This window comes from Anoplopoma fimbria, chromosome 18 (genome assembly GCF_027596085.1).
Source record: "Anoplopoma fimbria isolate UVic2021 breed Golden Eagle Sablefish chromosome 18, Afim_UVic_2022, whole genome shotgun sequence".
NCBI classification, from domain to species: Eukaryota; Metazoa; Chordata; class Actinopteri; order Perciformes; family Anoplopomatidae; genus Anoplopoma; species Anoplopoma fimbria.
Genome location: NC_072466.1, coordinates 21,733,504 through 21,755,381, shown reverse-complemented (window position 1 = coordinate 21,755,381; position 21,878 = coordinate 21,733,504). Strand labels below are relative to the sequence as shown.

Sequence of the window (21,878 nt, the reverse complement as noted above, 5' to 3'; positions counted from 1 at the left end):
AAACTGCTCGCTAAGTGGCAAGGGCCCTTTGTGGTCACACAGCGAGTGGGCGATGTAGACTATGAGGTTGTGCGTTCTGACAGGGGAGGGGCAACACAAATTTACCACCTCAACCTCCTCAAAGCATGGAGAGAGGCAGAGCCTGTGTCTCTGGTGACTAACGTGAAAGAGAGGGATGAGTTGGGGCCTGAGGTGCCAAATTCCACCAATCCAGCCTCGCTCCGTTGTGAAGACCATCTCACTCAGTCCCAGAGAGCAGATGTGGCTGCGTTGCAGCAGCGCTTTGCTGATGTGTTCTCCCCTCTGCCAGGACTCACCAACCTTATACAACATCATGTTGAAACTCGCCCAGGCGTGACAGTACGATCACGGCCTTATCGGTTGCCTGAACACAAAAGAAAGGTAGTTCAGAAAGAATTGGAAGCTATGCTGGAGATGGGGGTAATAGAAGAGTCCAATAGTGCCTGGTGTAGCCCCATCGTTCTGGTTGTCAAGAAGGATGGGTCTATACGGTTCTGTGTGGACTACCGCAAGGTGAATGACGAGTCACGGTTTGATGCCTATCCAATGCCCCGGGTCGACGAGCTCCTGGACCGGCTCGGCACGGCTCGTTTTTTCACGACACTGGATCTGACCAAGGGCTACTGGCAGATTCCCTTATCTCCAGAGTCCAGGGAAAAGACGGCTTTCTCCACTCCGTACGGATTGTACCATTCGTCACACTTCCTTTCGGGCTGTTCGGTGCCCCAGCCACATTCCAACGTCTCATGGACCGGGTACTGCGTCCACACGCTGCTTATGCTGCCGCCTACATGGATGATGTGATCATCCACAGCAACAGCTGGGCGGAGCACATGCAGCGGGTGTCCGCGGTGCTTGAGTCTATGAGACAGGCTGGGCTCACCGCCAACCCGAAGAAGTGTGCGGTTGGACGGAGGGAGGTACGGTATCTGGGGTACCACTTGGGTGGAGGGCAGGTTCGTCCCCAGGTCGACAAGACAGCAGCGATTGCAGCCTGCCCGAGACCCAAGACCAAAAAAGAGGTGAGGCAGTTCTTGGGGCTGGCAGGGTATTACCGGCGGTTCATCCCCAACTACGCCGACCTAACCAGCCCCCTGACTGACCTGACTCGAAAGGGTGCCTCAGATCCGGTCCAGTGGACGGAGCAGTGCCAGCTGGCGCTTGAGAGGGTAAAACAGGCCCTCTGTGGGGAACCTCTTCTCCACACACCTAACTTCTCTCTCCCTTTTATCCTGCAGACTGATGCCTCGAATAGGGGGCTGGGGGCCGTTTTGTCCCAGGAGGTGCAGGGGATCGACCGCCCAGTGCTTTACATCAGCCGGAAGCTGTCTGAGAGGGAGTCTCGCTACAGCACAGTGGAGAAGGAAGGCCTGGCGATCCGGTGGGCGGTCGATGCCCTGCGTTACTACCTCCTGGGACGCCCATTCACCCTCTATTCGGACCATGCCCCGCTACAGTGGCTCCACCGCATGAAGGATGCCAACGCCCGGATCACTCGGTGGTATCTGGCGTTACAGCCTTTTAAATTCAAAGTGGTCCATAGGCCGGGGTGCAGATGGCTGTGGCAGACTTCCTTTCCCGCTCACAGGTGGGGGGAGTAGGCTAGGCCGGACGGCTCCCCGGCCTAAGTCGGGCGGTGGAGATGTGTGGCAGTGGGCGTGGTCTGCGCTCAGCTGCAGGCGAGAGAGGTGGGGGAGTGGTTCATGGGAACAGTGCCGGGGTGAGTTCAATCAACACGGCTGTAACATGGTGCTAATCAGGCTGAATGTATTTAAGCAGTAGCAGGCGGGAGTTCCAATCCACAGTCACAGACAGTTTAACGGACTGAGACAAGCGAAGCCATCAGAAGGTGGCTGCACGAGACCGGAAGCCATCAGAGAGGTAAGTATAAAATACGCTGGACACATGCGCCCAGCCAACACTTCTACATCACATCGGTCCGCATTGTGTGGTGTATATTGGAAAAATAAATATACCTTTGTTAAAAACCTACCCACTGAAGCCGTGTCTGTGTTGGGGAAAATATGGAGTGGCAAAGTGTTCCACATGGCTTTGTCAGAGCCAGGCTATGGAAACACCTGCCTGTGTTTTAGCCTGGTGGGTTTGCAAAGAAACAGCTGGTCAAAATCTGACCTTGAGCGTGTCATGTTGTACCTATTTGATCGGATAGGAATTCTGTTGGGCAATTTTTTTTTATTATTGTTTAAAAGTTCATAAAATACTAATTGACATCAAACGTCAGTTTCAATGGATTTTTTCAACATGTTTTTTTATACTTTTGTCACTGGTACAGTCCACTCTATAGTAGAGTGCTTGTGTATACAATATATACATATTTGTATGCGGTTTTGGATGTGAATGTTCCATAAGTGGACAGTCAGTCCAGAGGGTGGTCACAAAGGTCATGGATTAATGTTTCAAAACTGTCTGGCAATGATTGTGACTGGAATTTATATACTGGGTAGAGCTGATGAGGTTGGAGTGGCTGGCAGGTGAGCTGAGTGAGCTAATGAGGTCAGTGTGGCCCACATTCTCTGTGAGGTTATTTAAGATATGGAGCAGAACTGTTCCAGGTATTTCAGCACACCAAACAGTAAATGAATCAAGTAGATACACAGGATTACAATGTCTGGGAGGTAGAATTAAAGAATAAGTCCAAAAAAGTATTCCATTAAAGCAAAGATTAAACATGCTGACACACAGCATAATATCGGTCAAGCAGGAGCAGACGGGAGTTCGGGAGAGGAACAGTCACACACGCAGAACGAGGACTAAGGGAGGTGAAGCCATCAGAGGGGTGGGGACCGGTGCGCCCGAGAAGCCGGGCAGCGAAGCGGAGCGCACGACGGTCCGCATTGTGTGTTGTATTTTGGATAAAATAAATATACCTTTGTTAAACCTACCCACTGAAGCCGTATCTGTGTTGGGGAGAACCTACGCGCTCCACAAGATGTCCGCGGAAGACGATCCACAGACCTTCCTAGAGATGTTCGAGGGGACGGCGGCGGCGTGCGGGTGGCCGGCAGCGGCGTGGTCCGTGCGCCTGCTCCCCTTGCTGTCAGGGGAGGCCCAAACTGCGGCGCTCGGCCTGCCAGCGTCCTCGCGGGGAAATTTCCAGGACATAAAAAAAGCCGTCCTTGATAGGACGGGTTTCTCCCCGAGGACCACCGTCGCCGGTTCCGGGGCACGAAATGGACACCCACCGACCGTCCTTTCGTGTATGCCCAGAAGCTGAGGGACGCAGCTAACAGGTGGCTACAGCCAGGGGAGTCTGATGGTGAGCAGAAGATGCTGGAGAGGATCGTTATGGAACAGTTTGCGGAGGGCCTCCCGACTGGGACGTCGGAATGGGTGCGGTGTCCAATAAAAACTGTTCACGGACTCAAAGCACATCACCACTCTAGCTCTCCGAGCCTCCAGAGCACTTCCGAGTTCCCCACGGCAAGTCAACCGAACGCCGATGACGTTATTACGCATCCCACGGACGGAAAAGCCCAGCCATCAACATCAGCCATTTCATGGGGCTAGATCGTATCCCGCCCTCTTCAAGCTCCCTCTGTCCCAAAGACATCTCACCTCGCAATTTCTTTTCCCCATACTTCACTATCAACCCATGCAATTCCTTTTTTATCGCAGCTCTGCCAGCATCCAGTTCCAGTGTTGTTCTGACTTATTTTACTTTACCTACTAGTTCCACCTTAGCCACAGCATTACCTCAAGCACACCCAGTTGCATCACTCTGACCATCCCAAGTGTCACACGCTCAGGAAACAGAATCTTGCCGACAACTACCTCAAACTTGCTTAATTAATGAATTTATCCGTTTCGGCCGCAGCTGTTTTTATACATACCATGTTATACTTGCATCTGAAGTCGCTTGTAACAGTTCAATCAGGGAAAATACTTGGGAACACTAAATCCCAAGCTACATTGTTTGTTTTTTGCAGCTTGGGTACAAGAGGAGCCCAAACAATTCCAATTGCTTATACAAAGCACTCTGCAGGATCCTGTCAAAAGTCATAAACTCCCGCACGTCATCCATCTGTTAGACGACATCCTCACAGTCATGCTCATCCTCAGCCCCAGCACACAGTCTGCACACTCTGACTTCTGCATTACAGTAACTCGCCGTTCCTCCATCAGAAAAAATAAACAAATAATAAAATAAATAAATATAATAAAATACATAAATTGTAATAAATAAATATAATAAAATACATAAATTGTAATAAATAAATATAATAAAATACATAAATTGTAATAAATAAATAAAAACCCAGGCCCTAGCACTTCCTTGGAAACAACCCTCATCCCTTCATCCCCTACCCTACATCCCTCCATCCCACAACCCTCAACCCTCAGCCACCTTTCGCCCCTGAAGTCCTTCCCTCTCACTCTAACATGCAATAAACTATTTGAATCCCATGTCATTATTAGGGGGTCTTTGTTAGTGAATTAGCTGTTGGAAGTAAATGATGGATATCATTACCAAAACAGACATCTAGCCAAAGACAATATATAATAAAAAGCACATGGTGTAGAAGGGGTGCTTGTTATTTTGAAAGAAATTTGTATTTCTCAGCAGGGGTTCATGTAAGCAGTATTCTGTTTCTTGGCTCCAAACCAGTTGATGGAAACGTTTCCCATTACTTTTTTGTGACAAAGTTAGCTAAAAGGTTGCTAGACAATTGAATGGCAACATGGCTGCTGTCAGAGGCAGGCTTTGGAAACAACTGCCTGAGGAGGTCTTTGGAACTTCTTTGGAAAGGACTTTGCAAACCAAACTTTACATAAGTCTTCAAAATCACAACCTTGTGTGTGTCATGTTGTACCAGTAATACATCAATGGAATGCTGCTATTCACATTTTATTTTATTATTGTTCAGTAGTATAAAACATTCATGTAGAATTGTATTTTTTATACTTTTATCTCAGGTACAGTGTAGTCTATAGTATAGTGGGTGTGTATTCTGTGTATACATATGAGTGTATGTTTTTGCTTGTGAAACATTTTCATCATAGACACTTCTACACAATGCATACATAACAATTAATTAGAGCAGTTTTGAGTTTGTAAAATCCCCTTGAATAATTTTTCCAGAAATGATCATTCTGAAAGCTGATCTGAACCAGCTGTAAAAGAAAGCATAAATAAACGGATTGAGCATAGAATTTGACAGTGCAAGCCAATTAAGGAGTTCAATCAAAGGAAGCGGCACATAGACATGACTGAAGGAAAGAATGGTAGTACAAAGAAAGAAAGGAAGCCAAGACATCAGAAAAATTCCCATCACAATGGCCAGAGTTTTGGTGGCCTTTCTCTCCATCTTACTCACAGTTGCTCCACACTTTGTTCTCTGACAGGTTGTGTTCCGGATGCTGCGTGCCTGTCTCTGTGCCACAAGGAAAATCTTCAAGTAGATACCCAGCATTACAATCGCTGGGAGGTAAAATGAAAAAATAAGTCCAAAAATGTATGCCATTAAAGCAAAGATTAAACATGCTCCGGCACATAATTCTTGGTTTATTCCGACAATTATGAAGCAAGTTGCAATTAGAGCAGAAACCCCCCAGCTCATCAAGATCATGAGCACAACAACATGACTATTTAGTTTAGCTCTGTATGTCAGAGGCTGACACACAGCATAATATCGGTCAATAGAAATACAAAACAAGTTTAGAATAGAAGATGTGCACAGTAATACATCAAACGTGCTCCGTACTTTACAACCTAACTCTTTATAGTACCGACATAAGGTTGTAGAAAATGCCATGGTGAGAGGAAAGACTAAAACCCCAACAAGTAGGTCAGCCACAGCAAGAGAGAGAATTAGGTAATTTGTAGGAGTGTGGAGCTGTTTGAAGTAAGTGATGGAGATTATGACAAGAAGGTTTCCACATACAGTTACAGCTGATAATGACCCAAGGAAAATATGAAACAATACACATATTGTAGAAGGGTTGCTTGTCAGTAAGTAAGAAACATCTAATTTATAGCAGGGATGTATCTCAGTAAGAACATTAGTCCTGTTGATGCTGATTTCCATTTCCAAGCTATTGCATGCCTGTCATTCAGTTATGTTTACAAACAGTATGAAAAATATTATTGAGAAAAGTTCAGTTCTAAGAATTTGATTGACAAAATATAATGTTCAGTATTAATGCACAATTCAAACATTAGTTTTCTTTTATCTTAGCGCTTCATACATTTTCATACCATACCTATTCAACCCTCCAGATACACATCAGTATGGAAGACCCCGATTGCTTGGGCACACTGCAGGAGTTAGACTAAATATTTAACCATTCCTATCTCATTATTATAATTAATGCAAACCTCACTTGTCCAATCAGATGGAAGATACAGTGTCCTGTGAGATGGCAAACAAACAAAAAAAATTAACAACTTGTTCGTATTGACGCAGTACAAAATGCATTATTATGAACTTTCCCCCTTGTCCATAGTCCAGAGCTCCATTTTCAGTCTAAAATCCTTAGGTCAGATCACACAATCCAAAGGTTGGGGCCAAGTTGTACGCTACCACTGTCTTGATCAGGTTTCATCTTACTTAAGTTGTTAGTGTTATGTCTCTGTACATGGGAATTCATCATTCATCAAAGTTTTGTCTGAAGATCTTACGTCTTTGCAAAAAGTTGATTCCCTGTCAGCCATGACAATGTGTTGACCCAGCTGCATCATTAGGCCACTTTCAACCTGGGCATTCCTTGCTAAATGTAATTTTTGCATTTGAATAAACGTTTGCTAGTAGCATTTCCAAGTCTGAATGAAATTCCTACAGCAGCCTCTTCAGTAGGGGACTGACCAATTGGATACATGTCATGGTCACTGTTATCCCCAGCTTGACATAAAACACCTTAAATAAAATTCCATCATGATCAATCTTTGTTGTTAGATGACCACCACAAGGATCAAGTGGTGTCTTAGGGTCAGAACAATCTGAAGCGAAGGGAAGTGAGCAGTCTGGTACGGGGAGGTTTTATGATGTCAATAAACTCATGAAATGGACCTTATCAACTGTGTAGGGTTTTGGGAACCCTTTGCTGTATCACACATGCTGACATTGCAACAAAAATATGGGCTAGTTGTTGCAACGATTATCTGCTGATGTACCAAGTCAAACATCAGCCCATTGCTATGATTTCAATGCTGATAGCCTAGCACTACAACCTCTGTTGGATGAACAAGGTACCCAATCAGGGGACCTCCAGCAGGATGGGGAGATAAAGAACATGTGCAACATCCCTCTGGGCTCCTCCAGTAAAACAAAGCATTTCCATGTCCTCTTGAAAAGTCAACCAACAAGGTGCTGCCCCCTTGTGAAGGGTAGCATTTTGTTACAGGACACTGACTCAGTACGCGGCCCTTACCCTGCGAGCAAACAAATAAGCAATCATCTTGAACCTGGTTGAGGCTCGGGTGAAAATCCTGAATTACAGTTAGTTACTCACGCTAACAAAAGGGACTCAAAATTCAGCATTTATGGTACAGAGTAGATTTTAAAATGGAGGATATAAAAGCAGTGTAGTATCAAAATAGACAAGAAATAAGCCAGATAAAAATACAGTTAAAAGAAGTCACAGCCCATTAAAACGTCTAATGAAATGAGCATTGAACAGCTGTATCGGCGGACGAGACTCCAAGTTTAAGCCTATTTGCAGACTATTCCATGTGTAAGCTGCACTATAAGAGAGTGTACTGTGGAGCAACATCCTAGAGTGAGTGTGTAAGATTGTGTGAGTTCAGAGTAAAAATGGTTGAAATATAGGGTTGAAGCATCTGTATAGAAGCTTTATAGATGAAGAGATACCGCTTTTTAGAGTCTTTGGGCCCCATTTGGGTGTATAACCCCCAACCAATAAGCAGTGTGCTGTTCTCAATAATATTCAATCATGTTCTAAAGTAATATTTTATTTCTCTGATACGCTGCTTTGTTAGCACTAACGTCAGTCCCTCTTTTTATTCACACTCTAGTTTGGTCAACCACCATGCACTCTCTCTCTCTCTGGCTTGTAAAGCCATCAAACTGACAATGCTACATGGTTTACCTTCAAGCTAAAACTTTTAACTGAATAGCATTTACAGTGCGCCTCATCAAGTGCTATACCAGTGCCAGGCTGTCATAGTCAGGTACTTCAACGCGGGTTAGTTTTTATAAAGGCTTTTGAATTTATTTATATTTTTACATTGGTGTTTCACTTATATGTGTTATTTTTGCTTTAATTAACTCAGTTTATTCTGTTGTTTTGTGTTAGCTAGAATTGTTTCACATTATTTCTTGGAACATTTATTTGAAGCAACCCACTTCGAAAAGGATGGTTATTACATGACATTGTATGAGAAAGTGTAAAGATAATCATCTTTATTGTGCCAACCAAATCATAAGCCATTTCAGGAATTCAAGTCAAGACAGTTTTGCGTGAGTAAAATCACCTTGAAATATTTTTCCAGAAATGATCATTCTGAAAGCTGATCTGAACCAGCTGTAAAAGAAAGCATAAATAAACGGATTGAGCATTGAATTTGACAGCGCAAGCCAGTTGAGGGTTTCAATCACAGGAACTGGAACTGAATTATTACTGAAAGGCAGAAAGGTGATACAAAGAAAGAAAGGAGTCCAAAATAACAGAAAAACTCCTAAAACAGTAGCCAGAGTTTTGGTGGCCTTTCTCTCCATTTTACTCACAGTGGCCCTACACTTTGTTCTCTGACAGGTTATGTTCCGGATGCTGCGTGCCTGTCTCTGTGCCACAAGGAAAATCTTTAGATAGATACAGAGCAATATGATCACTGGAAGATAAAATGATAAAATAGGTCCAATAGTGTTTTCTATGAGAACATCAATTAAACACCTTTCTTCGCATTTTTTATCATTTAATCCAGCAATTATGATGCTGACTCCAATTAGAACAGAGACCCCCCAGCTCACCAGGATCATGATCACAATAACACGATAGCTTACTCTAGTTCTATAGGTCAGAGGCTTACATATTGCATAATATCTGTCAATAGAAATACAACATAGGTTCAGAATAGAAGCTGTGCTCAGTGATATATCAAAACTGCCACGTACTTTGCAAAATAAACCCTCATGATACAAACATGAGCTAAGTGAGAATGCCATGCTGAAAGGAAAGACTATGATCCCAACAAGTAGGTCAGCCAAAGCCAGAGAGACAATAAGGTAATTGGTAGGAGTGTGGAGCTGTTTGAAATAAGAGACAGAGATTATAACGAGAAGGTTTCCACATATTGTTACAACAGACAATAACATTAGGAAGCTATATAACAATACACAAATAATGGAAGGGGTCTTTGCCAGTATGAAGTAGAAATCATCGACTTCGTAGCAGGGATGTATGGCAGTTACAACGTTGGTCAAGTTGAAAGTGACTTCTGGTTCCATGTTTTAAGGTTCCTACAAATAAAGAAGAAGATTAGCAATAAGCATTGATTTGATATATATATCGCTGCTCAATGGGCAATAGCAGATCTGGTATCTGATATTATTATTTTAATATATAACAATGAAGTACATTTCAATCTATGTATTTATTTGTTATATTATAGTTGCAAAAATACGAAAGCAATGTTTAAGTCAAGACTGAAATGTTTCAGGACACATTAAAGAATGTTTAAAAAATTAAAGTCTGTACACGATTTTCATTCACCTGTTAAACCCTCACAATGGTCCATGCATCACTGCTGATGATGATGTGCACTAACTACTGAACCTTCATACTTATCAACATATATCTCCTCACTATAAATGTTGTTGTCCAATCAGGAATGGGACGGCATCCTGTTTGCATGAGACAAAGAAGATACAATGAAAGGACATAGTTGACCAATGATGTGTGTGCGTCTACTCTCCATTTTTTTTGGTTTGCTTCAACACAATTTCATTTGTTTAGTTTTTTACTTTGATTCTCAACCAAAACTTGATGCCCCCACTTGGCAGATTTTGGTAAATTGCAGTGTTGCCAGGTACGGTGGTAAACTGGCTGATTTGACTTGTTTTCATCAGTTTAAGCTGGAACGAAGCATAGTGGGTGGGCTTGAAAAATTGGGCAATGTTTGTGCAGATTAGTTAACTGAACAGCTATACAAAGTAGAACAACTGTATCATAGCAACCTACATACAAACTACCCCGACAATCTCAGTTATCCGGTGTGCTCCTGAGAGAGGGGGGAGCTTGAAATTTTAAATTTGAATTTTTGGGTAGCACTGAATTAAAAAAAAGCGACAGACTGGTATGTGATAAATAACAATGACCGCATTCAAAGGCGTAAAAAAAGTGGATGGATAAATTACGTTGGTAAGGCCAATTGTCTTAGCAACGTAAATATTAAACAGTGTCTGAAAATGTAGCTGAGCTGAAGCAAACAAGGGTGGAGGGAACTCATACAAAATTTTTGGCCTTTCAAATTTGATGGAAATCTTGCGGGGTGATTGTCATTAAAGATAAAGTTTGCCACAACTGCAGAAAAACAGAAGGAGGCACTTGGATAGGAAATAGAACCAGCCAATCAGGACAGAACAAAGGAAACCCTACATAGGTGCAATACAAGCTGGAGGATGATGAGGAACAATAACTGAAATATAATGCTGTACAGATCAGGGTGAAAAAGAGTATGGAACCATACACAGAAGATACTTATGTCAGTTAAAAAGGGCAGACCGCAACACCGCTCCACCAGAGCCAGTTTAAGTCTTTTCTAAAAATGCTCAATTATTTCCACACGCTCATGCCCAATTTCTCCACAGTGCTAGGGCCACTACATAAGCTCTTGAGAAAGGGAGCCGCATTAAGATAGGGAAAATGGCATATCCAGACATTTGAGGCTGCCAAAATGGGCCTTCAGTGAGAGCAGTTTTAGATGCACTTTGATGACTTGTCCTGTGATTCAGTTTCCAGACGCCTCTATCAGACCAATTGGATACATGTCATGGTCACTGTTATCCCCAGCTTGACATAAAACACCTTAAATAAAATTCCATCATGATCAATCTTTGTTGTTAGATGACCACCACAAGGATCAAGTGGTGTCTTAGGGTCAGAACAATCTGAAGCGAAGGGAAGTGAGCAGTCTGGTACGGGGAGGTTTTATGATGTCAATAAACTCATGAAATGGACCTTATCAACTGTGTAGGGTTTTGGGAACCCTTTGCTGTATCACACATGCTGACATTGCAACAAAAATATGGGCTAGTTGTTGCAACGATTATCTGCTGATGTACCAAGTCAAACATCAGCCCATTGCTATGATTTCAATGCTGATAGCCTAGCACTACAACCTCTGTTGGATGAACAAGGTACCCAATCAGGGGACCTCCAGCAGGATGGGGAGATAAAGAACATGTGCAACATCCCTCTGGGCTCCTCCAGTAAAACAAAGCATTTCCATGTCCTCTTGAAAAGTCAACCAACAAGGTGCTGCCCCCTTGTGAAGGGTAGCATTTTGTTACAGGACACTGACTCAGTACGCGGCCCTTACCCTGCGAGCAAACAAATAAGCAATCATCTTGAACCTGGTTGAGGCTCGGGTGAAAATCCTGAATTACAGTTAGTTACTCACGCTAACAAAAGGGACTCAAAATTCAGCATTTATGGTACAGAGTAGATTTTAAAATGGAGGATATAAAAGCAGTGTAGTATCAAAATAGACAAGAAATAAGCCAGATAAAAATACAGTTAAAAGAAGTCACAGCCCATTAAAACGTCTAATGAAATGAGCATTGAACAGCTGTATCGGCGGACGAGACTCCAAGTTTAAGCCTATTTGCAGACTATTCCATGTGTAAGCTGCACTATAAGAGAGTGTACTGTGGAGCAACATCCTAGAGTGAGTGTGTAAGATTGTGTGAGTTCAGAGTCAAAATGGTTGAAATATAGGGTTGAAGCATCTGTATAGAAGCTTTATAGATGAAGAGATACCGCTTTTTAGAGTCTTTGGGCCCCATTTGGGTGTATAACCCCCAACCAATAAGCAGTGTGCTGTTCTCAATAATATTCAATCATGTTCTAAAGTAATATTTTATTTCTCTGATACGCTGCTTTGTTAGCACTAACGTCAGTCCCTCTTTTTATTCACACTCTAGTTTGGTCAACCACCATGCACTCTCTCTCTCTCTGGCTTGTAAAGCCATCAAACTGACAATGCTACATGGTTTACCTTCAAGCTAAAACTTTTAACTGAATAGCATTTACAGTGCGCCTCATCAAGTGCTATACCAGTGCCAGGCTGTCATAGTCAGGTACTTCAACGCGGGTTAGTTTTTATAAAGGCTTTTGAATTTATTTATATTTTTACATTGGTGTTTCACTTCTATGTGTTATTTTTGCTTTAATTAACTCAGTTTATTCTGTTGTTTTGTGTTAGCTAGAATTGTTTCACATTATTTCTTGGAACATTTATTTGAAGCAACCCACTTCGAAAAGGATGGTTATTACATGACATTGTATGAGAAAGTGTAAAGATAATCTTCTTTATTGTGCCAACCAAATCATAAGCCATTTCAGGAATTCAAGTCAAGACAGTTTTGCGTTAGTAAAATCACCTTGAAATATTTTTCCAGAAATGATCATTCTGAAAGCTGATCTGAACCAGCTGTAAAAGAAAGCATAAATAAACGGATTGAGCATTGAATTTGACAGCGTAAGCCAGTTGAGGGTTTCAATCACAGGAACTGGAACTGAATTATTACTGAAAGGCAGAAAGGTGATACAAAGAAAGAAAGGAGTCCAAAATAACAGAAAAACTCCTAAAACAGTAGCCAGAGTTTTGGTGGCCTTTCTCTCCATCTTACTCACAGTGGCCCTACACTTTGTTCTCTGACAGGTTATGTTCCGGATGCTGCGTGCCTGTCTCTGTGCCACAAGGAAAATCTTTAGATAGATACAGAGCAATATGATCACTGGAAGATAAAATGATAAAATAGGTCCAATAGTGTTTTCTATGAGAACATCAATTAAACACCTTTCTTCGCATTTTTTATCATTTAATCCAGCAATTATGATGCTGACTCCAATTAGAGCAGAGACCCCCCAGCTCACCAGGATCATGATCACAATAACACGATAGCTTACTCTAGTTCTATAGGTCAGAGGCTTACATATTGCATAATATCTGTCAATAGAAATACAACATAGGTTCAGAATAGAAGCTGTGCTCAGTGATATATCAAAACTGCCACGTACTTTGCAAAATAAACCCTCATGATACAAACATGAGCTAAGTGAGAATGCCATGCTGAAAGGAAAGACTATGATCCCAACAAGTAGGTCAGCCAAAGCCAGAGAGACAATAAGGTAATTGGTAGGAGTGTGGAGCTGTTTGAAATAAGAGACAGAGATTATAACGAGAAGGTTTCCACATATTGTTACAACAGACAATAACATTAGGAAGCTATATAACAATACACAAATAATGGAAGGGGTCTTTGCCAGTATGAAGTAGAAATCATCGACTTCGTAGCAGGGATGTATGGCAGTTACAACGTTGGTCAAGTTGAAAGTGACTTCTGGTTCCATGTTTTAAGGTTCCTACAAATAAAGAAGAAGATTAGCAATAAGCATTGATTTGATATATATATCGCTGCTCAATGGGCAATAGCAGATCTGGTATCTGATATTATTATTTTAATATATAACAATGAAGTACATTTCAATCTATGTATTTATTTGTTATATTATAGTTGCAAAAATACGAAAGCAATGTTTAAGTCAAGACTGAAATGTTTCAGGACACATTAAAGAATGTTTAAAAAATTAAAGTCTGTACACGATTTTCATTCACCTGTTAAACCCTCACAATGGTCCATGCATCACTGCTGATGATGATGTGCACTAACTACTTAACCTTCATACTTATCAACATATATCTCCTCACTATAAATGTTGTTGTCCAATCAGGAATGGGACGGCATCCTGTTTGCATGAGACAAAGAAGATACAATGAAAGGACATAGTTGACCAATGATGTGTGTGCGTCTACTCTCCATTTTTTTGGTTTGCTTCAACACAATTTCATTTGTTTAGTTTTTTACTTTGATTCTCAACCAAAACTTGATGCCCCCACTTGGCAGATTTTGGTAAATTGCAGTGTTGCCAGGTACGGTGGTAAACTGGCTGATTTGACTTGTTTTCATCAGTTTAAGCTGGAACGAAGCATAGTGGGTGGGCTTGAAAAATTGGGCAATGTTTGTGCAGATTAGTTAACTGAACAGCTATACAAAGTAGAACAACTGTATCATAGCAACCACTATATCGCACTTGAGAGCGTGCTGTCTGCAGACATTCAGCTGTGTGCTACAGTATGTGGTACCACTGGTGGCCAGTATTCGAAACAACATTAGGACCTGATAATCCACCTGGACCGGAATGGTCAGGAGAACACTTCTCTGTCATTCAGTGAGCTACAAAATACTCAAAGATGGCAAAAAGAAACAAAAAGAGCCTAAATCGGCCTTTTATCTGAAGCATACAAACTACCCCGACAATCTCAGTTAAGATAACAATGTATCTTTAGCTAGCTTGCATGTTTTTATTTGTAGCCTATAATGCTCACGTTTCTTTAGGTGTGTTGTTAATTGCTAGAGAAATAATGATTACAATGTAATTCATGCAATAAAATAAAATAAACTACAATACTGTGTAAGAGTAAAAGACAAGACATTGGCTGTATCATTAGATGCAGGAAAAGCTTTTGATCGGATAGAATAGCCATACTTAGCCCATGTCCTTATTTTAGACTTGGTGAAAAGGTACTGGTCCTGATGTTAGGGCTATTCAAACAGGGCAGTGTACTGATGCTTCTACTTTCTGATGATCACCATCAGTATCTTCGTTTTTATCCATCATCACCATCTCTCTACCTGATTTTTTTGGGCCACTTTCAAATATTCATATATTACGTTCAAAATGGAATTTGACTTGGTGTAGAATCTGAAGATATACAGTGGGATGATATATGGCTGAACCCGTCTGGCTGTTTGACCACTGATGGAACAAAGGAAATTTAAGATAAATCATAGACTACATATTGCTCTGCAATAGTCTGGCAACCTGTCCGGGGTGAACCCTGCCTTCGCCCACTGACAGCTGGATCAGCTCCAGCGACCCTGATTAGGATAAGCGGTTTTGTGTGATATGCAATGAAATGAACCCAGATATATCAAAGTTTTGTATTAAGTGCAAGGTTACAGAAGGCACATATGCTCACTGTTTTACGATAATGTGTATGTATAAAATTACTTAGGACCTTATTGTTTAAGGAGTTCAACAGCAAGGCTCTGCGGTCTGGTGTGGGGAATGTAGATGTTTTATTTTCAATGTAATGTTTGTACACTGCTGTTCTTTAATGTCACTGACTTTTTTATTTGTCAAATGTAATGTAAACATCATGTAACCATGTTTAATACAAACTTATTTTTATTATTTCATTTGTATTAAACTGTCTACATTTTTCTATCAAAAGTTTATTGTATGTGGATCCAAATTCTCACTTGTGTGTCTTGATAATTATGTCTCCAGTTAGATGATGCAACAGCCTTCAATTAGAGGTGTGAATGTATGTTGTGGTTGCTGGTCCCTGGGCCACACACGAACTCTCTCTCTCTCTCTTTCTTCCTGCCAGCATCATCTCACCTCTTCAACCTGGGGAACAACTTCTGGGGGACTACTGGGGAACTTTTCAAGCAACAACAAAGTTAATTGAACAAAACAAATTTCTGGCCAACTAATGATCTTCATAATGACATAATACACCCACAGAGTCTAATTTAATGAGGGACAAGAAACAAACTAGAAATCTGAGTTAGCCTTCACTATAGTCTAAGGAATACATTCTGTGTACTCACTGAATGCTGAATGTCAAGCCAGATTTTGTTTTACGTGTAAAATGTATGATTCAAAATACATGGAATGCTTCCATTTGCATCATGGTGCTATGTGACTACATACACAGATGATAGAACTATAATAGGCATATTAACATTTCCAAGATTATTTATTATGGGGAACCTTTACTAAAGTAGAGGGTCCTCTGGCAAAAAAGTTACTTGAACTTTGGTCTATATAGAAGCTATGATACTTCATTAAAAATAGATAAATTGTGTTCCAAACTGTTTCAGAGGCTCAGTGAATGAAAGTGAAAACATTTTCTATGTTTAAAAAAAGATCTCATAGAATAGCCTAAATTCGTGATTTGGTGAAAGAGACACAGTAACTTTCGGGAATTTTACTTGTTTCCCACAGCCGAGAGTCCGAAACTAATAAATCCCTCTAGGAAGGACCTTTGTCATGTATTTAGTGTAGTCTGAAGTTATGTCAAACACGATATTGGGCTATCTTGGCTTAATTGTTTGGTGTCTATGGTATCGAATAATATAATCATAATTGCATAGACATTCAAGAATTGAGCAAAAACTAAAAGTAATCTAAGTTGGGGGGACGGACTTTAGACTTTAAAAAAAAAGCTTTTTCGGGATAATAGGCTGTCCAACAAATGGGCTTCTGATCAAGTGGGACATTTTTTGACTATTGGGATTCTCGTGAGAATGTGCCTTCAGAAAAATGGGAAGACCCCAGCAGTAAAACCTTGGACAATAAAACAATTTGTATAATATGTGATGGAATTATGACCCTTCTCTCGTCAGCCCCAATGTTTGTCTTCAGTAGCTGGTGCATGCTTCCTTTTAAGCCAGTTTCTATTGCACTGTGTCACATTTTACTTTGACTGTCCTAGGGGTCCCACAAGGCTCTTTTCTTGGACCAATTTTATTTGCACTATATATTAATGACCTACCTAAGGCATGCCCATACATCAATATTCAAATGTATACGGATGATGCAGTAATTTTAATGCATGCAAAAGATATCCAAAAAGCCTCCTCAATCCTTCTATCTGCAATGACGAATTATCAGGACTAGCTCACTAAATCATGTCTTTTATTGAATACCAAAAAGAGGCTTTGAATGAGGTTTACAAAACAACCAGTAAGTGGGACATATCCGGTGTGCTCCTGAGAGAGGGGGAGCTTGAAATTTTAAATTTAAATTTTTAAATCTTTAAATTTAATTGACAAAATTGTAAGCAAATTAGGCCATTTCTATCAGTTAATGCCCCCAAGAGATTTACACTCAATGAATTTTTTTCACCAATTGAGTATTGTTTCACTAACTGGTCAATTACAAATTTAACACCCCCTTAATCAATATTATCACTTTTCAAGAAAGCTATAAAAGTTTGTAATAAAAAAAACACTTTCATTTGATCATTGTTACGGAATTTAAAGTAAAATTTGCTAAGCTTATTAATATGCTTCCTTTATGTTTAAGGTTATGCATGGGCTTTCTCCACTGCCTTTAAATGTATTTATTAAACAGATGGCTAACCATGGCACTGGCACCAGGGCCACCACTAGGAGACTGTCAGGTGCCACATAGATGCAACACATTTGGGCAAACTCTGCTGTCAGTAAAAGGAAGTAAATACTGAAATGGCTTACCATGTGCTATAAGGGAATGTCCAACATATTCCATTTTTAAGAACCATCTCAAACAATGGCGTGAGGCAAACCAGAACTAACTTGAATTCAGTGGTGAATCGTGACTATCAGAACGGGCCCTTCTGTACCTCCCTACAAAACAGACAAAATACTTATTAGAAATATGGTCATCCCTGGCCGCTTTTATGTTATATGCAAAACGTAAGGTTACTGCTCAATTTTCAAAAATTATGTTGTTCTTGTTATGCACACGCGCGCTGTCGGACTTCACGACGGCAGTCACGTTATGAACAACAATCATTCAACACGTGTGTGGAAAGTAAATGCAACCAGTTCAACAAGATGCAACACTGAAGCAAAACCAGCAATACAAATGTCAAAGTTTCACTCACCAATGAGGTTCACTTGAATACAAAATCCATCCTCCTGTCCTTCTGGATGAATTTTTCAATAACCCTGTCATAAAGCTGATCCTTGGTTTTTAGATCCAAGAGAACTTGCTTTGCAATAGCTATGGAAGCTAATGCACAGAGTCGGGATTGTCCTGTTGTGTTCCTCGAATATATTTTTATCCGTTTGAGGGCGGAAAATGTCCTTTCCACGGATGCAGTGGTGACAGGGATTGTTACAACTAAACATGTTAGTTCCTATAACTGATGCATGCTGTCACAGAGTCCTTTTTGTTGGAGAAAGAGGAGGAGGTCAGAAGGGTTCTTTCCCTGAAAATCTGCCATAGAATACATCACAGACATCTCATTTTTCAGCCGTGGCAGGTCAAAGTGCGGCCCGTAGCTTGCTGTCAGGCTTGAGAAGGCAGCTTCAGGGAATGCAGTCTTAAAGCTGGTGAACTGTTGGGGGTCCAAAAGGGAAAGGAATGAAAGTTTTTCGTGATCTTTGAACCGATTTTGCACTTGATTTACAATATTGTCCAGAATTTTATCGTGCAACTTTTTGTAGTGTGAGCGAGTTTCTCCATGGGCTCTCCGTCCAGTTGGCCCGCCGGTGTTCTGCACAGTCTCGTCATGTATTTGATCAAAACGTTCCCTCTGTCCCTCAATGCAAATACAAAATTCGTCCACACAAAACTGCATGTCAAATGACTTATTCTGTAAAATGTCAAAGAGCACATCTGCATGTGGAAACATTTCATTGAAAGTCGAAAGCAAAAAGCAAAATTCAAAGTTTCCCAGGTTTGATATGTAGCCATCAGCACTGTGTATGGCAGCATCTTCAAATTCATCATGGTGATCAACTATATATGAAACAGAAACTTTTCAAATACAGTGCACACTAATCTTGATGAAAAATTCCACCTGGTTGGTGCCACTCTTGGCAGTCTCTTCTGACATATTTCATCAAGCAGCTGCGTTCGTTTTAGCGATTTAGAAAAGAACGCAGCCAGGCCAGAAAGGTGTGAGAAGAAAATTTTGCATTCTCTAATTTTTGCAACACCTTGAGATAAAACCAAATTGAGGGCATGTGCATAACAGTGTATGAAGAGGGCCTGTGGGATCTTTTCCTTTACCTTGGCTTGGATTCCTTTTAACCCCGAGGCCATAACGGCAGCGCCGTCATAGCACTGAGCTACAAGTTTTTCCACGCATCCATATTCCTCCAAGAACCCGAGAGCCAGGGCTGCTATGTCCTCTGTCCGTTTGTTTCCTGTCAAATCCTCAAATTTGATGAATCTCTCTTTTACGCCACCTGTTACAAAACGAAGAACAAGCGATAGCTGTGCAGTATTGCTGACATCTGATGTTTCATCCAGCATTACAGCTACAAAGGTGCTTTCCTTATTTCTTCTTTGATCGTCTCACCCATCACATCGGCTACAGCACTAATCAAGTCATTCTGGATTTGACTTGAGGTTCCAATAAACACTTTGGAAGTGGACAGATGGTAGTGCAAGTCTGCATCATATTCCGCTAAAAACGATAGTAGCTCCAGGTAATTACCACGATTAGCCGATTCTCTGCTCTCGTCATGGCCCCTGAAAGGTAATTCCTGTTTCCCAAGGAAAATCACACAATGGATCAGACTTCTGTGTTTTGGTGTTTTTGTGCAGCCTTGGTTAAACAGCTAAGGTTCTCGTAACCTTTCCAGTTCCACCCTTGTCGGTTCCGAACAACAAGCACTCCCAGCAGTACAGCCTCTTGTGTCGAACCGAGCTCGTAAGCCAGGGGTATCGTTCCCAGTTGCTAGCCTGAAAATGGCGCACATAACCGGCTTTTGCAGGTTGCTTGAGCTCAAGGTGTTCGGGCGTTGGGCGCCTTTTTTAACAATGTCCATCTTTTCAATAAAGGTCGTCTGGAAAAGGGCACTGATAATAATTTGGCGATTATATCGTCTCCACCGGCGACGATATCCTCCTTTTGCTTATAGAACTTTTGTGTTCATTAATACGCAGCTTGAGCTTTCTGGTAGTTTTGCCTACATACACAAGTCCACATGGACAATATAGCATGTACACAACATGTGTGGATGTTGTGTACATGCTATATTGTGAAATGACAGAGACTATCCTGTAGCGGTACACTTTAATGATGAAAGACACGACATATCCACTTTAAGGTTTTGTGGCATTGAAAAAGTCAGACTACCACCTAGAGGTGGCGACTTTGACTTGTTTTTAAAACAACGTGAGGCGTTCTGGATATTCACCCTACAAACCTTGTCTCCCAAAGGTTTGAATGATGAATTATTATTAAACATAATGTTGTGAATTAATTTTTCCGATTCTCTATTCGATTTCATTTCATTTTATTTGTACTTATTTCAAACGTATAACACTCGTTCTTTATAATGTGACATATTTTGTCCTTTCTTTTCTTTTATAGGGACAGACTTTAGAAGATAATCTATGCAAACTCCTAAAAATCCTGTCCTACAAAAGAAATAGGAAAGTACTGATCTTGGCATTATAGCCTTTCTACAATTTCTATATTTATCTTTATGTGTTTTTTGATTGAAGACATACCTCATATATATTAAGTATTATGTGTATGTTTTCATGTTTGTAGGCTTTTAGTGCCACATATGATGTAAATTGATTGTTTATTTGTCGATGGTTTTGATTTGTGGATGTCATTTGATTGGGGCAATCGGATTGGTCTTCCAACCCATTTACGAACCCCAAATGCTATTTAAATGCATGCATCCTTACTTCCATGTAAAATAACCTGATGAAGGTCTACGCACCGAAACGTCGTGACTAAAATACATTTATACGCAAGTGAAGAAGCCAGTGTGCGGGAGTTTTTGTTCTATAAAGTAAGTATATGTTAAAATGATCATATTTCTTTGTAGAATAAACAGATGACTGTAGTTTAAACACAAAAAAATTGTAATACAAATAGTAAAATTACAGCATGAAAATGTTAAAACAATGTTTTTTGACATAAAATAGCGATAATACTGTACTATAGAAACTATTGTGGATAGATTAATTACTTATTGACAAAAAGGGTTTTAGCCTACTATATTGGAACCATATACAGTCTATGATTGGAACTGAAAAAAAAATCACATGATTTACTAATGTTACTAACGTTTACTGACTCGTTTTAATTTGGTCATGTACTTTATTTTTGTATGGTTGTGAGTATTTATTTGAGTGCTTGTATCATTGCCTGTATGACTGGGTAAGGGATGGAGCCAGATTTGTGCTGTCTCCATCCATAATGATTCATATCTTATTGAAGAGGCAGTGTGTCACTCTGTGTCACTCTTTGTTTATGTTTTTGTTTTTTCCAGTGACTTTATTACCACGTCTGGCCTGGCAATAACAGCCAAACAGGCAAAAAAGAAGTGGAACAACCTTAAGGATAAATACAAGGTAAGCTGCCTGTTGCTCTGCTCTGTATTACTGAGAGAGCCTTCAGTTTCACAGTGTAGTGATTAATACCCTATTTTCAGGACCTTAGGGATCCCCCCACAGGCAAAGGGGTAGAGGCCGGTGGTGTGACTGCTGCCCCCTGGCAGTGGTACAGTGATATGGATGCTGCACTCCGGGGGCAGTTGCAGCAAATCTGACTGCCACTACAGGTGGCGTGGTCACACCAACGGCCTCTACCTCTTCTGCAGAGGAAGCCAGGGCAGCCTCCAACAAAGAGGCCCAGGAACAACCTCCTGGAGTTCTTGAGAGAGCAGGCAGAGAAGGAAGAGGAGAGGGAGAGAAAGGCCGTAGAGAGAGGGGAGAAGAGTGAAAGGGAGGCAGCAGCTAGAGCAGAGCGTTATCTTAATCTGTTCGAGAGTCTTGTGAATAAGTTTTGATTTAAATGTGTTATTTTAATTGTAAATAAATATTGTTCAGTTTCAACCCAGGCA

General features: G+C 41.0%; 3 protein-coding genes across 3 annotated transcripts; all 3 read right to left on the bottom strand.

Annotated features, from left to right (window-relative positions):
- Positions 1–5,075: 5,075 nt before the first annotated feature.
- On the bottom strand, positions 5,076–6,068 carry LOC129107620 (trace amine-associated receptor 1-like). Its single transcript, XM_054619122.1, has one exon. It carries the CDS (start codon positions 6,066–6,068, stop codon positions 5,076–5,078), a length of 993 nt encoding a protein of 330 aa, XP_054475097.1.
- Positions 6,069–8,444: 2,376 nt separating this feature from the next.
- LOC129107618 (trace amine-associated receptor 1-like) lies at positions 8,445–9,314 on the bottom strand. The gene is made up of 2 exons (XM_054619121.1): positions 9,119–9,314; positions 8,445–9,046 (listed from the first exon to the last, which is right to left on the bottom strand). The coding sequence occupies exons 1-2, from the start codon at positions 9,312–9,314 to the stop codon at positions 8,445–8,447; spliced, it is 798 nt and encodes a 265-aa protein (XP_054475096.1).
- A 3,259-nt stretch (positions 9,315–12,573) lies between these two features.
- Positions 12,574–19,373, bottom strand: LOC129107617 (trace amine-associated receptor 1-like). The gene is made up of 5 exons (XM_054619120.1): positions 19,370–19,373; positions 19,078–19,256; positions 18,303–18,400; positions 13,248–13,450; positions 12,574–13,175 (listed from the first exon to the last, which is right to left on the bottom strand). Exons 1-5 carry the CDS (start codon positions 19,371–19,373, stop codon positions 12,574–12,576), a joined length of 1,086 nt encoding a protein of 361 aa, XP_054475095.1.
- Between the last annotated feature and the right edge of the window lie 2,505 nt (positions 19,374–21,878).